General features: G+C 46.0%; 1 protein-coding gene across 11 annotated transcripts in view; it reads right to left on the bottom strand.

Annotated features, from left to right (window-relative positions):
* The window catches only part of PPP2R5C (protein phosphatase 2 regulatory subunit B'gamma), a 166,988-nt gene that overhangs the window by 12,520 nt on the left and 136,320 nt on the right, over positions 1–18,148 (bottom strand). For 8 of the 11 annotated variants that reach the window (XM_019009823.4, XM_019009821.4, XM_019009822.3 and 5 more), the window contains 4 exons: positions 13,647–13,817; positions 9,004–9,131; positions 5,839–5,940; positions 3,047–3,119 (listed from right to left, as the gene is read on the bottom strand). In XM_019009823.4, the coding sequence (XP_018865368.1) occupies positions 3,047–3,119; positions 5,839–5,940; positions 9,004–9,131; positions 13,647–13,817 (474 nt within the window). The remainder of the gene's footprint in view (positions 1–3,046; positions 3,120–5,838; positions 5,941–9,003; positions 9,132–13,646; positions 13,818–18,148) is intronic. The other 3 variants (XM_055361579.2, XM_055361581.2, XM_063698185.1) reach the window with 1 other exon arrangement.

Here is an 18,148-nt window from a genome sequence, read left to right as displayed (position 1 = left end):
CGAGGCAGGTAGATCACAAGGTCAGGAGTTCGAGACCAGCCTGGCCAACACAGTGAAACCCCGTCTCTACTAAAAATACAAAAATTAGCCAGGCATGGTGGCGTGCACCTGTAGTCCCAGCATACTTGGGAGGCTGAGGCACTCCGGAGGATTGCTTGAACCTGGGAGGCGGAGGTTGTGGTGAGCCGAGATCACGCCACTGCACTCCAGCCTGGGTAACAGAGCAAGACTCCATCTCAAACAAACCAAACCAAATCAAACCAAATCAAACCAAACCAAACCAAACCAAACCAAACCAAAACAAAAACGTTCACTGAGGTGCGTTCGGCACATGAGTTCCTCTCTCAAAGGCAAGGCAGGCATCCGTCCCAGACCCTGCCCTGGGTTGCTCATGGCAGTTTTGGTCATTGCAAACACTGAGCCACAGCTACTCTGAGTCTCACAGAAGTGCCTGTCTTCATTTCATATGGTTCCCACAAAAGCTGGGGGAAGTGAGTAGTAAAATATGATATGGCCCCTTTTGATGGATTAGGAGAAACACATTTTTTTTCCCCCTTAGTTTAATGTATGTGGTAGCAGAAAAAGCAAGGAATCTTTTGGTCTATACATGTAGCTGATTTTAGTAGGATGTATAGATTTTAGCCTAGAGAAAGATGGGGCTGAGGCTAGACAATCTTTTATGATCATTTTCTTCATTCCCGTTTGGGAATGAAACTGCCAATGTTTCATGATTTTAGAAAATTAAATCATGTGTGACATTAAAAACCCCAATAAAGCTGCCATAACTGTTCAAACAAGACACAGTCCTGAGGGCACCGCAGCCTTCCCGGGTCCCCAACGCCTGCTGGGTACGTACGTGCTGTCACACGTTTGAGTGGACGAAGGCTCGGTCTGCAAGGACGGGGGGCATCAGGGAACACACAGCGAGTCCCTAGGAACCCACCTTAAAAACAAAGCCCGCAAACCAATTCTCCACAGGCAGATCTGAGATGGAAAACCAAACTTTGAAAACCCAACTATTTTCACTACAGAAATAACCAGACTGTATTATCCACAAAATTATTGACTTTTTGTTGCTGTTGTAATGGGAAGCAGTGATCAGAATTTAGATATTTTCTCCTGAGAATGAGAAGCAAGTACGAGGCCAGAGTTTCCAGCTCTGAGGTATTGACCCATGACGTATTTTCTGTTTAGGAGACCATGTGCCATGCAACTAGAGCATGTGGACGAGACTCATGGGGACTGCGTCACAGATGGCGTCAACACAGAGACGAGGACAAGGCAGGGCTAAGCTCCCAGCATCACAGTTCGTCAAAGCTCCTATGCAGAACCACGGCATGCCTGCCACCACCACAGACGTTTGCAAAGAGAGCAACCAAAAAGAATACAGAAAGTTCATAAAGTTACTTGAGAACATTCAGGAAAAGTTGAGAAAAAGAAAAAAGAACAATACGTATTTCAGAAGAAACATTGGTTACGTACAGTATGTACAGTAGTGAAACTGGGCCATGTTTGTCAATACAAACAACCAGCTCTTGATTTGTAATGTAACAATTTTATGCAATTTTTCAATAAGTTATCTCTATATTCTAGGTACATAAAATCAGACCTCCTGATTCCTGTGTGTGTGTGTGTGTTTGTGTATTCATTTCTCACATGTTTTCGAGGCTACTGATTTCAACTGCATGTGTACTGGGGTCCTTGACAATCCTGAGGGCTATCAGCACCCACTTTGCCTGAGGCTCTTCAGAACAAAGCAAGACACGCAGGGCAGCGTCAGGCAGGGCTGGGCCTTATAAACTTGCCCAGGTTTATAGTGTTACCATGTTTTAAAACAAATATCAGTATTTTAACCACACTTTCAACATAAATTCAATTCGTTAAAAGTAGACACCTATAGCTACCTACCTCAATAAGGATTATACAGTTTTAGACAGTAATCTTAAAAGAGCATTTCTGTCAGCATGAGTAAATAACTGCTAGAAAAATGCTGGCTACCTGTTTTAGGTGGACTCAAGGGCTTACAATTAGAAATGTCATTCCGTTTTCCTGATTTGAGTTTCCTGATTGCAGTTTTATCAGAGTATACAAACCAATATGTTGTTATATAGGTAAATATATACTTTTAACTTTATACTCATGTATAACTTTTTATTAAATGTCAGAGAAATTTAAAAACCAACTTAGGTAACTATGCATATCTCTCACTAAAAGAAATATGTTGTTCAATAAAATCTTTTCTGGAGAGTTGAAGGAAAGCTTGAGAATTCTTAAGAGTGGCAAAGATTCAGACAAAAGATTTTCTGAAAAAGATTTTCTTTTTAAGAGGCACTGTTATAATCAGGCACACAGAACGTGAAGAAACTGTCATAACGCTCTAATCATTTACACCAGTGTACATCAAACGCAAAGACCATGACACCAGGAAACCCTCCCGGACCCCGGCAGCCCCGGCAGCTGGAACTGCCGGCAGCTCCGGGACGTCCGGCCATCGGCGCAGACTCACCAGAGCACACTGGCACCCGCTGCTGGGGTGGGAAGGAGGGTTAGCTGCTAATGTGGCAGAATTCAGCTGATTTTTAATGATAAAAGGCTGGGCTTACAGAAACCTCATACAAAGAAAAGAGGACATCAAAACGTCATACTTAATCTATTTCCAATCTAATTTCCTTTCTTTTAGAACAAATTTCATATGAAAAAGAAAGGGAAATGCTGTTTGAGTGACAGCATCTATGATATCTGAGAGAGGAGGCACAGTCTCAGGCTGTATTCAAGTTTTCTTTTTACCACAGTATATGCATAAGATTCAGATCTTATTTAAAAAGCAGATGAAAAAAGTCAATTCTGTGGTAAAAACGATATGGGGCAAAATAAGTACTTGTACAAAAGGAGGGTTACAAAGTTTAAAAGTACTTTTTATTGCAGACATTTTCATATACAACGTTAGTGAAATTGAGACCCCCCCCATGGTGAAGACATATATTCCTATCTTATAAAAACATTCAAGTAACCCTGGGCGTTTTCATGTTACTCTCTTTTTTAGTACCTGGGGATTGGCTTTGGCTAGATTTTCTATTTTAACCCATGCTTCTTCCCGTTCTTTCATTTTTAGCTTCTCTCTGAAAAACAGTAAAATGTCATCTGTGTTAGAGATGAATCAGACACAAGAACACACTGAAGGGGTAGAGGCACAGGCATGTTGAGCACAGCCAGCGGCTCCTCCCGCAGCCCCCCTGCTCCATTTCCCCACACTTCACAGTGCTGAGCACAGCATGAAAAACGAACCGAGATTTAAACATGAGAAAATATCAAAAAATTTAACATGTCCAAGAATTGGAAATCTTAAAAGAAATCTTATATAAGTACGTCTTATGTCTCATTCCTTCCCCCTTCCCCTGGTTAGTTGTTTCTTCATGGGACCCATATAATTTTGACAAGAAGCTCATATATCCACTGAAAAAACGAGTATGCAGTACAGTGTAAAGGGACCAGTGTAAAAGGAGCCAGCATTCCCATTCTTATAATATTAAAAAGGAAACGTCTTAAGAGCCAGGAGACCTGGGTTGTTGACTGACTCCACTGCGAGTCACATGACTTTCAATCGCTTAACTCAGATCCAAGTTTTTTTTTTTTTTTTTTTGAGACAGGGCCTCACTCTGTTGCCCAGACTGGAGTGCAGTAGCGCGATCTTGGCTCACTGCAACCTCCACCTCCCGAGCTCAAGCAATTCTCCTGCCTCAACCTCCTGAGTAGCTGGGATTACAGGTGCATGCCACTACCGCCCGGCTAATTTTCGTACTTTTAGTAGAGATGGGGTTTCACCATATTGGTCAGGCTGGTCTCGAACTCCTGACCTCAAATGATCCACCAGCCATAACCTCCCAAAGTGCTGGGATTACAGGTGTGAGCCACTGCGCCTGGCCAGGATCCAAGTTTTTCAACCCAGAAAATGTACTACACAACCTTTAAGGTCCTGTTGGGAAAGCTGTGGGATTCCACGAGAGGAGGATCTGCCATCAGAAGGCCCTGCTGCTTGCATGCTTCCTACCTGCGAACTGCACTGAGAGCTGAGATGAGAACGGACCACGCAGCTGGCAGCTCTAGAGGAATGGCTGGCCTGTCTCCCCGGCCCTTTCCTGACTGATGTGTCATCTCTCATGCTCTATAGTTCACTTAGGTGTATTTTGCATTCTTTTATTTCCCCACACTACCCAGAATATAAACCCCAAAAGGGCAAGAATTTTTTTTTTTTGAGACGGAATCTCGCTTTGTTGGCCAGGCTGGAGTGCAGTGGCGTGATCTTGGCTCACTGCAAGCTCCGCCTCCAGGTTCACGCCATCCTCCTGCCTCAGCCCGAGTAGCTGGGACTACAGGCACCCGCCACCACACCCGGCTGATTTTTTTTTTTGTATTTTTTTTTTTTTTTTTGAGACGGAGTCTCTCTCTGTCTCCCAGGCTGGAGTGCAGTGGTGTGAGCTCAGCTCACTGCAAGCTCTGCCTCCCAGGTTCACACCATTCTCCTGCCTCAGCCTCTGAGTAGCTGGGACCACAGGCGCCTGCCACCACACCCGGCTAATTTTTTGTATTTTCAGTAGAGACGGGGTTTCACTGTGTTCGCCAGGCTTGTCTCGAACTCCTGACCTCAGGTGATCCGCCCGCTTTGGCCTCCCAAAGTGCTGGGATTACAGGCATAAGCCACCATGCCCGGCCTTTTTTTTTTTGTATTTTTAGTAGAGACGGGGTTTCATTGTGTTAGCCAGGATGGTCTCGATCTCCTGACCTCGTGATCTGCCTGCGTCGGCCTCCCAAAGTGCTGGGATTACAGGCATGAGCCACCACACCTGGCCCTTTTTTGGTATTTTTTAGTAGAGATGGGGTTTCACCCTGTTAGCCAGCATGGTTTCAATCTCCTGACCTTGTGATCCACCCACCTTGGCCTCCCAAAGTGCTGGGATTACAGGTGTGAGCCACCGCACCCGGCCCAAGGGCAAGGATTTTTGTGGGTTTTATTCATTGCTATATTGCCAGAATCTAAAACAGGGCCTGGTGTATAAGGTAAATATTCACATATTTGTCTAAGGAATGACTAAATGGCAGTTGTTTCATATATATATACACACACACACATACATACACACATATGTATACAGTGTATTTTGAATTACATTCGTGCAAAGCTTATCTACCTTAGCCAGTTTTAAGTGACAAGCAAAAAATAAAATCTGCCAATAGTCCATACTCAACTTGGAAGAAGTGACCTCCAACAACTATTTAATCACATTATTACTTGCACAGCCTAGGGATGAAGTACTTTGTCACTTAGATCATCCCTGGACACATGTGGGTTCAAAGGCACGAGGGCAGGACCCTGATTTTGCAAAGGACAGACTAGATTCCAGAGAACACCCACATCACTGAGTTCATTAAATCAGAATAAAGCTACATTGAAATGAAGATTCTTGCTCTCTGGGATAAACCTTATAGGATATAATTCAAATCCCTGCCTTATAAACATGAAAATGGACTACACATTATAGCCTTTAAGCCCATTATAGCCCAAGAAAAGAAAAAATTCTGAATGTTAAATTCTTGCTTACATAAGTACTTTTTGCAAAGATGATTAATCTGGCAATACAAGGGGGAAGAATAGCTAACTTTAAACACCTGTTCTTTCAAAATATGTTATTATAACACAGTTTTAATTTGCTTTCCAAGTATGAGAGGCTTGGTTTTGCTTTCGAGTGAAGAATACCGTTTTAGGACAAAACAGTGGAAGAGGTTTACTTAGGATTAAGAAAAAAATCCTGGAAACAGTAACTTGTGAAAGGAACAACTCACTTTAGTTTCTCTGCTTTGAACTGTTGTGTACAGTCATCAAATAGCTTTTGGTTCATCTCCATGAAGAGCTTCAGGGCGTTGTATATCAAGCCATGTATTGTCCTATAAAGAAAACCGCACGGTGAGCCTGGGAGCACGCGTTCCTGCTGAGCCCTCGCCTCTCCACACTCAGGCTGCTCCATATTCCAACAGTCCCACATCGCACAGGATCCCTAAGGTCTAAAATGCAAGGCCTGCTCATTCCGAGTTACTTGTTTTCTGACAGCCACACATCCCGAGACTTTCTTCACAGTGGCTCTCACATAGCCACGGAGGCCACTCCACTCACTGTCTCCAGCTGACAGCAGCCAAAAACGACCTTGCTCAGAAACTGAATTAAAAACATTGAAACTTGAACAAATATAGTTAAGACAAAATTATAAAGAGGACAATAATGGCAATACTTTATTTCCTATAAATGTCAGTTTCTTTTCATCTTATTCCCTGAGGACAGAAAAATTAATTTTAATAATGGCAACACAGAGCTTTGAAAGAGAAAATAAAATGAGCATAAAACAGCTTAATCAATGCTTAGCTCTCAGGCTCTGACACGCATGGAGAGGGAAAGAGGCCAAATTGTCCCAGCTGAGCCTCTGGGTGACTCTAGTCCCAGCTGCCATGGGACTGCAGCCCTGTAAGAGCCCCGATCCCCCAGCAGACACCAGCGAAAGCCTGCGCAGCAGGACCTGCTCGACCCGCAGGATTGTGACCAACAGGTGCCAGTAGCTAAAAAACAAACAAATCCCAAAAAACGTAACCCTCAAATCATAATTCCTTCTTAATCCACTTTGTAATAAAACCCAAGTTGTACTTAGAAAACACTTAAAAGAACATTTTTTTCTTTGCAATGGGCAGGGATTGGAAGTCAAATGAATTGTGCTGACTTACATACTACACTAAATTACACACAAGAAACATGGCGACACTCCAGGGGCTTTGTTGTCATTGTTGCAATTAAAAAAAAAAAAAATCAATGCAAGCCAGGCGCGGTGGCTCACACCTGTAGTCCCGGCACTGTGGGAGGCTGAGGCGGGTGGGTCACTTGAGGTCAGGAGTTCAAGACCAGCCTGGCCAACATGGTGAAACCCCATCTCTACTACAAATGCAAAAATTAGCCAGGAGTGGTGGCTCGTGTCTGTAGTCCCAGCTACTTGGGAGGCTGAGGTGGGAGAATCACTTGAACCTGGGAGGCGGAGGCTGCAGTGAGCCGGGATGGCGCCACTGCACTCCAGTCTGGGTGACAGAGCAAGACTCCATCTCAAAAATAAATAAATAAATAAAATAAGTCAATGCTACAAAGAACAGGTTGTTGAGGGTGGATGTGCTGTATTAACAACTACAACCACCACGCTATTGCCATGAGGGTCTTGGCTGCGGCCTCCACTGCTATCAGCATGGCTGCTGGCCCTACAGCCACTAAGTGATAGCAAATGCTTACTTGGTGCCTATCATAAGCCAGGTACTTTATGCATATTAACTTTATCTTAATCCTCACAACCAAGTGAAGATTGTTGCAAGGCAAAGCACTTTACTTTCTCAGTTTTTCCAAAGAGAAACCGTGGCTAAGAAAGACCTGGTGAGAGCTAACTTCCCCGGGTTCGGACAGCTGGTCAGGAGGAAGGCAGGAATGTGAACCAAAGTCATCCTCACTCTGATCTGCCTGCCCTTCTCTGTTGAATTTCTGGGCGGCAACCCTCAGAGGACTTGATGAAAGTGGACTGGCTGGACCCTCACTCGGGGGTCTGGCTCAGAGCTCCAGGGTTAACACCTGTCTGGCTGCTGCCCTGCAGAATTCTGGGAAGGAGGCAGTGCCACCTGCAGCCTCGAGCGGACAAGGAGAGAGGGTGCATGGGAGAGGGCTGGTCCGCCGGCAGCAGGGTGACTGTGCAGCACAGCCAGAGGGATGCCCAATAGACACTGCGAGTTAGGAGACCGCATCGGGCCAGAGTGCCGCTCACCAGCTTTGGGACCGCAGACTGGGCTGCGAATGCCCTCCAAGTCTCACCTTCCTCACTCGTAAACTAAGGGAGGAGGGCTGGATAGCATAACCTGCTCTTCTTTAAGTTCTGAGTTATAATTACAATATACAATGGAAAGAGATGAAAGAAGGTGGGGAAAGAAAAACTCAGATACTCGTATTTCTTTAAATAGCAGGAATATTAGATGATACCATATTAATAAATAATATGGCCTGGGCGCAGTGGCTCACGTCATCCCAGCACTTTGGGAGGCTGAGACAGGTGGATTACTTGCGCCCAGGAGTTCGAGACCAGCCTGGGCAACATGGCAAAACCCCATCTCTACAAAAAATACAAAAATTAGCCAGGCGTGGCAGTGGGTGCCTGTAGTCCCAGCTACTCAGGACCCTGAGGCAGGAGCTTTGCTTGAGCCCAGGAGGTCGAGGCTGAAGTGAGCAATGATTGTGACACTACACTCCAGCCGGGGGGACATAGTAAGACCCTGTCTAAAAATAAACAAATAAAATACAAATTTTAAAAAAGAAAAATAAATAAATAATGTGGCACCCATATGAACAGTTTCCTTTTAAAGTCTCAGAAGACTATTGCTCAGTAAAAAGATTTATTCATCCTCTTTAAGTCAAAAGATGAAGGAGCGGAGTAGGAGGAAATGTTTTTGGCTGCTGGGACTATGGGGCTGTGTTCAGATCACCTGGCTTCCCTCTTCTTCTCCAGGTAGTGACCACTGTGGGGTGGTTCTTGGGTCTCACACAGGGGCTCATCCAGGGTGCATGTCAGCAGAGCTCAATAGACACCCCGAAAATGCGGTGGCCACTGTGCCCCTGCCGGGGCTGAGCCCCACTGGGCTCTGCAGAGACCTTCAGCTTCTCTGCAGGACGCTCAGGAAGAGGCCTAGAAACTGCTGCTACTGGGAGGTGGCTGCAAACCAATGTGCCTCTATACTGGCAGGAATGAAGGTGTAAGGTGGTAAATTCAACGGCCACAGAAACAACCCACACTGCTACTTAATTTATAAGTCCACAAAGCAACTGACATTCTTGTTTTTTAATTGATATTTAAAATTCTGATATTTATTCTTACTGAAGTAGCAGTAAAACGTGCCATATTTTAAAATGACTGAAAAAGATGGCAGCCAGTTCTTTCTTACTTGTTCCAATGGGTCTTTGAGTTGCGGTACAAGGAAGGAAACATGATGGGCAGAATCTTCGCTGCGTTGTCACTGATTAAACTCATGATGTATTCATTATTCCAGTAATAGAGAGCTCGCTCTGCCACCTGAAAGACACAAGTGGATGGCTTGCTGGAGGTTGTGCCTGAGACATCAGGTGGCTGTCCTTGCTGTTAAACCTGTGAGTCGGGTAATGAACTACCTTGGACCAGAAAATTATGATTATTTCTATAAATTCAAAATATTCTAGACTGTAACCTGTAACCCTGAAGAGCCTTCAACAAAGAGGCAGACGGCTTCTTGTATATCAAGTCATCAAGAACATTGTCACCTATTTCTCCACTTACGCTAGATGCTGGCTAGATGCTAAGGAGACAACTCAAAGGAGGCCATTCCACCTATCCACCCGCCTCCCCCATCTGTCAGGTCAAGAGGGTGTGCTGTGTTCTGCTGAGCGTTCAGCACTGAACAAAGCAAGGCAGAAATCCTTGACTCCATGGAGCTTACATTCTAGTGGGGAGGAGACAGGTGATGGATGATTATTAATTTACTAGAAACGATAAGTCACATACAAAGGGCAGCAGGGCAGGAGAACAGGCAGCGGCGGTGCGTGTGGGGTGGGGTGGCTTCAATGGGGAGGAGGTGACATCTGAGCAAGGACCAGAGGGAGGAGAGGTCCTGAGTTGTCAGCACGGAGCTGGCTGAGGACCACTGCAGAGGGCAGCGGGGGCATGAACAGTAGGAGGGCAGGGGAACAGGGCCTAAGTGCACTGGCCCTCACTCACGGGAAGCCACTAGAGGGTGGTTCCCCCATTTTTCTTTTCTTTTTTTTTTTTGAGATGGATTTTTGCTCTTGTTGCCCAGGCTGGAGTGCAATGGCGTGATCTTGGCTGACTGCAACCTCTGCCTCCCGGGTTCAAGCGATTCTCCTGCCTCAGCCTCCTGAGGGGCTGGGATTACAGGCGCACGCCACCACACCCAGCTTTTTTGTATTTTTAGTGGAGACAGGGTTTTGCCATGTTGGTCAGGTTGGTCTCGAACTCCTGAGCTCAGGTGATCCACCTGCCTCGGTCTTCCAAAGTGCTGGGATTACAGGCGTGAGCTACCACACCTAGCCCATCCATTTTTGTTTTTTAAAGTTTTTTAAAAAGAGATGGAGTTTCACTCTGTTGCCCAGGCTGGAGTGCAGTGGTGCCATCTCGACTCACTACAACCTCTGCCTCCCGGGTTCGAGCGATTCTCCTACCTGAGCCTCCTGAGTGGCTGGGACTACAGGCATGCACCATCGCACCTGGCTAATTTTTGTATTTTTAGTAGAGACGGGGTTTCACCATGTTGGCCAGGCTGCTCTCGAGCTTCTGACCTCAGGTGATCCGCCTGCCTTGGCCTCCCAAAGTGCTGGGACTACAGGCGTGAGCCACTGCACTCAGCCCCCCATTTTTATTACTAAAACTTTCAAAAACAGACAAAGCTGCAAGACTAACATAATGAGTGCCCACCTCCCTCCACCCAGATTCAACAACTGTTCATACCCTACCCTATTTGCTTTTTCTCTCTGTGGTAAACCAGCACACAAGTGCACGTTCCACAGAACTATCTGGGAGTTCGAGGCAGTCACCAGGACACTTGGCCTGTCCCCATCACAGCTTGTATGCCTCTGGGAAGAGGAGCTTCACCTGTATAACTACTGTCAACACCCTTCATCTGCACACAACTCACAGCAGCACTTGGAGGCTCTGAGCAGCACGGGGCTGACACTTCTCCTGCCAGAAGCCTACAGCTTAAGAGATCCTGAGGTTGTGGTGCGGTGTGTACGGGTGGGATGCTGAGAGAATGGTAGGTGAGCCTGTGCCAGGCTCAGGAATCAGGGCTGATTCCTCAGAGGCAGTGAGCTGGGATGAACTTTGCAGAAAAGGAGTGAGTTAGGTAATGGGGGAGGGGAGGGCATGCATGAGAGTGCGGTGTGGATTCAAAACAAGGCACAGTCGCATCACAGCTCCTAGGCTAGTTCTTACTTAAGAGTTCAATACCTTGTACTTTAAAAAGCAACCATCTAGGCCGGGCATGGTAGCTCACGCCTGTAATCCCAGCACTTTGGGAGGCCGAGGCAGGTGGATCACTTGAGGTCAGGAGTTCAAGGCCAGCCTGGCCAACATGGTGAAATCCCGTCTCTACTAAAAATACAAAAATCAGCCAGGTGTGGTGGCAGGCGCCTGTAGTCTCAGCTACTTGGGTCTAGCTGGGAGGCTGAGACAGGAGAATCACTTCAACCTGGGAGGCAGAGGTTGCAGTGAGCTGAGATTGCACTCTAGCTTGGGCAACAAGCACAAAACTTTGTCTAAAAAGAAAACAAACAAAAAACAAAACCAACCATCCATCCATCCACCCACCCGCCACCCACCAATATATTTGGGGGTAACATTTTAAGCCTGATTTAGAAAACAGAAGCTTAAGATGCTTGTTGGTTTAAACTTTAAATTTTTCCAGTTTTTAAAACCAGTACTTTTTTTGGGTGTGAAAAAAACATCTAAAAGTTAAGAATGAACCGGTGCGGTGGCTTATGCCTGTAACCTCAGCACTTTGGGAGGCCGAGGTGGGCGGATCATGAGGCTGGGAGTTGAAGATCGGCCTGGCCAATATTGTGAAACCCCGTCTCTACTAAAAATACAAAAATTAGCTGGGTGTGGTGGCGCACACCTGCAATCCCATCTACTCGGGAGGCTGAGGCAGGAGAATCACTTGAACCTGGAAGGCAGAGGTTGCAATGAGCTGAGATTGCACCACTGCACTCCAGCCTCGGGGACAGAGTGAGACTCCATCTCAAAGGAAAAAAAAAAAATAAGAATGAGTTGGCCTTATGTATATGTGTCTGGAAAAGATTCTGGAATGTACTCTGTGCTGATCAGGTCCTCTAAGAAGCAGAAGCCAAGATGGGCACAAGCGTGCGTGGGGGACACAGACAAGGGCAAGTTGGGGGGCTGGGCCTGCAGCTGAAGGCCTGAGTGGGTCCTGGCACTGAACTCCCTCATCAGAGGCATGGCAGGCCGCCCTGGCAGCCTTCATGCTCTGTTCCTGGCAGGGACATGAAGGCTTCTGTGACATGTGGAGTGGCACCCAAGCCACTGGCAGCTGCGCGGCCACCTTGGCTCTGCTTTCCCCACCTGGACTTCCCTTCCTCTTTGCCCTGTCACATGCTTTTATGCAAAACAGCACATTGTGAGTCCGCTCGTCCCTGTCTTCTCTTGAAGGTCTAACTTACCCATAGCGATAGCTAATTTTGCATCTGGGGAAGGGGTTCAAGTTTTTGGGACACTTCCCACGACTGCCAGTCTCTCCTTGGCATACGAATGCCCTGTACTTCAGCCAGGGCTCCGTGGCGCTGGTCTCTACAGTTTCTAGGAAACCATGCTCCTTTGTGCAAAGTGCTCACACTGAAAGCCTTGAGAAACATTATTTTCTCTGTAGGCCAGGATTGATGAAAAAAAAAAAAAAAAAACCAAAACATAATTTTCCTTTCTTAGTTCCTAATGTGAAAACTCACTGGAATTTATAAAATGAAAATAACCTGAATATTTGTATGGAAGAGACTACACCACGGCAGTTCCTTCCTTTAACTCGACTCAGCCTGGCCTCACTTTACTATGGCTGCCCGTGCTCCAGAGCTTCTTACTCTTCTATCACTTGCCTTCTTGTCTTAGTTTTGTTGGTTTCAATGATCTCTTTTCAAAACCATCTTGAAAGGCTCAGTATGGAGGACCCCTCATTCTTGTGGACTTTTTCTAACCACTTAGACTTGTGCTAAGGTAACTGCCCATGTGTTTCCGAGAGCCTGCTGCACACGCCACCTGGCCCTTCACGTTTGGCTGTAAGGTGGTGGTGTGACATGGTCACTCTCTTCCACTGTGTGGCCTGCTCCCTGGGCACCGGGAGGTCTTGCTTATTTTGTGCCTATTTTCACCTTGTTCGTGATGAGTGCACAATAAAATCCGCCCAGTGATGCAAAAGGACAGGTGGCTAGCATGTCCAACAGGGGCAGGCAGGCTGGGAAGGTGGGTGGGGGTGGCCTTCAAAAGAGGTGATGAGCCGAGGCTGGCTTGAAGGGTTAAGGAAATTGGGAAGAGAAAGTAGAAAGTAGCTCTGACCAAGGTCGTCCTCTCACACAGGAATTTGGCAGTGACAAAAGTCAGAGCTATCAGCCTTTTTGAAAGGGTAAAGGGAGACAGATTTACACACTGTCAGGAACGAAGTGCCTCGGCAGCAAGAGCATCTCAGAGCCGAGGCTTTGGCCACCCGTTGTCTATCAATATTGATGCTCAGGTGTGGAAAGGAGGGTTTTTACGAACTTGGAAGCACATTGAACATGAAGACAAAGACAGCTTTACAGAGAAGCCAGATGACTGCTCTTAGTGAGAAAAAGTATCGCAGCAGAGGGGACAAGATGCTCAAGGGTATTCTATAGAATTCAAGTTACAGCATCGTATTTGAAGTATAATTCAAGTAAAAACTTGGATTTTACCTTTAAATTGCATGAGAGGCAAAGCATGGCCAGCTAAGCATGGAACTTTTCCTTTCCCAAATGAACACTGGAAGAATTTAATCAGGTCTCCCCAAGCCCCACATACCTGGAAGTGTGGGCTGGAGACACATTTGGCCAACTGCCGGAAGAGGGGTTCCATGATCTTCACAAATTCTGATGGTTCAATGACATCTAAAATCTCTTCTAATTCGTTTAAGAACATTACTTCTTTTGGACTGTGAGTCTTTGGCCAGTATTTGAGAAGTGCCATCACCACCTACAAAAGAAATGACACGTGGAGTCATTTGGGCCCAGGACACGTGGAGTTTGGGCCCAGGAGGCCCCAACACCCGCATGGTAAGAAGTCTGTGTTTTCACTGCGGTGGCCCCACTGCAAGGCAACACACGGAGATGGTGCCATCTTCCTTACAGAGGGAACAGTGACTCAGTCATCATACGTGATTTTCTGTATTTGAGAAGTAGGTCTGTCTGTCTGGTTATCTAACTATCTGATCAATCAATTTATTTAGAGATGGGTCACATTATGTTGTCCAGGCTGGACTTGAACTCCTTGGCTCAAGTGATCCTCCTGCTTCAGCCTCTGAGTAGCTGGGACCACAGGCACGTACCACCTGCCTGGCTTAATTTTATATACTTCAGAAATTACACAATTTTAGTTTATATAACCCCCTTTCTCTGATCAAACACCATTTCAGTAAGAGTCCATTCCTTTTTTTAAAAAAAGAAAAAAAAAAAAGAAGTTAGGACGATAATTTAGAAAGAATAAGATCAACGGAGAAAACACAGAGCATTATCAATTCACGTGTACATTTTAGTGTGGAAGCAGCCAGTACTGAAACTGTTGGCCACGTGTACACAACCCATTTCTTTCTCAAATTTATCAACCATCCATATACACAAACACACATACTTCTGTATGCATAGACAGTGTTTTCAACTGTGTTAAAATGTATCAAAAAGAGTGATGTGAACTAAGCTGACCTTATTAACTCACATCCACAGGTACTGTGATGGGACCCCCCGGGCAGGGCGCACTGTGCTCTCTGTGCGCACACCTGTGGGCGTCAGATACAACAGCCTGAGCAGTGCTGGGCCTGTGGTGAGCAGGCTGCAGTGGCAGCTGTAGCCAGGACTGTCACCACCCAGAGGGTCTGTGCCACCAGCTCTCTGCCAGGCACAGCCCGTCGGACTGCAGTGGTTTCCCAGTTTGTGGATAGTGGATGTTTTATGTTCCTTGGCCAAGTCAGACAGCTAGAAAGGATTTCCACTGGGCAACCTTTCTTTATATGTTCCTGTAGTTTCCAAATGTCTTACCACAATCATACCAGTACAAAATACTGAATTTGAATCCATGCAGATTTCATAATATTTTTAGAGTTTAGCCATCTTAGTTCTAAAAGAGTACAACAATCCAAAACAGGCATTTGCATATGAAGTGCATATATGCGCTTACACACATAAATTGTACCAGTGCAATCCGGTGCGTTAGAGCAGCTGTTTGGCCGAGTCACAGCAACATCGCGGGGCTTCTACCTGACTCTTGTGCTGTGCAATTGCCGCAAATGCTGGCCCCTGGGACCGCCTGGTCGCTTTCACTCACTAGTCATTTCCAGCCCAGTAGATCGCACCAACTCCTGGCTTAGCAGGCCAGCCTTTTAATCATTACAGTGATTTTCTAAAAAGGTGGACATTTAACATCCATTTAGAAAAATTTTGTTTTGATGCTTTGGCATTTGGGCTCCCAGGTAATCTTTTATGATATTACACTTTATAAAACTCCAAAATTTATGAAACAAAGGAAGTAAGGCCGGGCGTGGTGGCTCACGCATGTAATCTCAGGACTTTGGGAGGTCGAGGTGGGAGGAATGCTTGAGCCCAGGAGTTCGAGACCGACCTGGGCACCGTGGTGAGGTCCTGTCTCTACACAAAATTTAAAAATTAGCCTGGTGTGGTGATGGGCACCTGTGGTCCTAGCTACTCGAGAGGCTAAGGTGGAGGACTGCTTGAGCCCAGGAGGTTGAGGCTGCAGTGAGCCATGACTGCGCCACTGTACTCCAAGAATCTAACAAACAAAAACCCCAAAAAAGCCAAATAAAAATAAAAAAGGAAGTGCTGCTAGTTTTCAAGTCTGACATAAAAATCTACCATACAATGTCTTTAAAAGGAATTATTTCTAAAAATGCATCATTTAATGATTCTCCTAGCTCAAAACTATTGAATAAGTATTTATTGTGTTCCTACCACACTCTGTGTGTACTGGAATCACTATTAAGGACACAGCAGATGGAAATCACTTCCTAAATCTATTTCTCTTCATTTGTCAAATGGAATTTTATTAGGAGAAATATGTTAATTTGTGAACTATACAACACAACCGATTTAGCTATTCCATTTCTCTGGAAAAGGTATCATTTCTGGGATCGGATTCACACACGGGCCTTCCTGTTCACATTGTTTGGAATGAGCTGTGATCGGTACCAGCTATTTTGCCACGTCAGTGTGGCGTGCTCTGTGGAGGAGGGTGTCTACTCAGGGAATGTGAATCCGAGGCAACAATGGCTGTGTGCTGCTGGGTGCAGCACAAGGCCCCGAGTTTTCCTTTTGAAGCCCAAGGACTGCCCGCTCCCTGCAGAGGGCAGGCGAGCCAGTGGCCCCAGCCTTGAGTCTTGGGGAGCCCCCTTCCTGTCCTGGTAGACCACGGAGAAAGGAGAGCCGCTACTATGCCATGTAGTAAAACGTGGTGAGACTGAAGACACAGGTGGGTGAAAACGGAACACAGTTTTACTTCTGTAAAATCTCTGATGAGCTTTTGTTATTCTTCCAAGAGAGAAAGTGTTTCATGTGCCCAGAAAGCTTTTGAGCACTGTACACAATCAGCAAATGAAAAATACTAATTACAGGCTACAAATGGGGCAACACATGTCCTTCATATCTCAGTCTTCTAAGTGGATCTTACTTTAAACATTCCTGAGCCTGGACATTTGATGGCTTCAGGAGTCCCTTTGGTGCAGGCCTGGGAGATGGACGTGGACACCAGGTGTCCTTAGTGCTACCAAGAGATGTACACCTGCACAAAAGCCTATACTTTGATCATCTCATTAACAAGCTTTCAATGCTGAAATAAGACAAAATGGCCTTTGTGTTTTCATAAATAGGCATTTCAAAAGAGGGAATTTACTGACAAGAGGGTCTGAATGTTCTTAACATGTAGGAAATTGAATCTGCTTTCTAAAGCCAGGACAGTACTATTACATTATGTGTGCAGCAGGAAACTAAGCAATGAAGTGTCCCCGGGTGGGAACATCGGGGCCTAGGTTGGTGGGGTTTGCACCTCCTTTGTGCTGGTGCCAAGTCAGAGTCCTGCATGTAACATTTACGCCGGAAGGACCCAACTGAAGCCGGCACGGGGTCTCTTGCCCTCTTTTAGACGTGACTGCAATTAACAGCTCTCACTCTTGCAAAGTGATATTCACTTTATTTACTATATTAGTGGGAATTAAAAACTTTTACAAACATTCTCTGCTTTTGTGTTACTTTTCGGTGGAAGAGAGAATAGGGTGGGGCTCGTTCACCAAGCCCTCGGGGGAGAAGGTTAGGGTCAGGCTGACAGACAGTGGATGGCGGGATAGAGATGCTGGGACAGCGGCTTAGGTGGGAGCAGCCTCTGTCTGTGGTAAACGCAATGTGGCATTTGGTGAATTGTTCAGCCACTACAGGATATGAGAAATACGCACAAAGAAAATTCATGAAAGAAAAATACATACTTTCAAAAAATCTCTCCTTCCATAGCTTTTTTTCCCTTCCATTTGTATTTACTTATTTATTTGAGACAGGGTCTTACTCTGTCACTCAGGATGGAGTGAAGTTGGTGCGTTCATAGCTCACTGCAGCCTTGACCCCCTGGGCTCAAACAACTCTTCCACCTCGGCCTCTCGAGTAGCTGGGACCACAGGTACATGTCACCATGCCCAGCTAATTAAATTTTTTTTTTTTTGGGTAGAGAGGAGGTCTCACTATGTTTCCCAGGCTGGTCTCAAACTCCTGGCTTCAAGGGCTCCTCCTGCCTTGGCCTCCCAAAGTGCTGGGATTAGGGGCATGAGCCACTGTGCCCAGCTGTCTTTTATTTTTGAATAGGAAAAGGTGGGAGAGGAGGGGAGAGATAAATTTTTTTTTTTTTTTACATATTACTTTCTCCAGTAAAACCTCTGTGATAGTTAATACTCAGTGTCAACTTGTTTGGATTGAAGGATGCACTGGGTGTGTCTGTGAGGGTGTTGCAAAAGGAGATTAACTTTGAGTCAGGGGGTTGGGTAGTGGCAGACCCACCCTTAATGGGGGTAGGCACCATCTAATCGGCTGCCAGAGAGGCCAGAATATAAAGCAGGCAGAAGAATGTGAAAAGACTAGACTGGCCCAGCCTCCCATCCTGCATCTTTCTCCCGTGCCGGATGCTTCCTGCCCTCGAACATCGGAATCCAAGTTCCTCAGCTTTGGAACGGGCCTGGCTTCCCTGCTCCTCAGCTTGCAGACGGGCTATTGTGGGACCTGGGTGACAGAGCGAGATCCTGTCTCAAAAAAAAAAAAAAA

This window comes from Gorilla gorilla, chromosome 15, assembly GCF_029281585.2.
Source record: "Gorilla gorilla gorilla isolate KB3781 chromosome 15, NHGRI_mGorGor1-v2.1_pri, whole genome shotgun sequence".
In the NCBI taxonomy this organism is placed as follows: domain Eukaryota; kingdom Metazoa; phylum Chordata; class Mammalia; order Primates; family Hominidae; genus Gorilla; species Gorilla gorilla.
The sequence above is the reverse complement of the archived record's forward strand: the minus strand, read 5'-3'. Positions and strand labels throughout refer to the sequence as shown.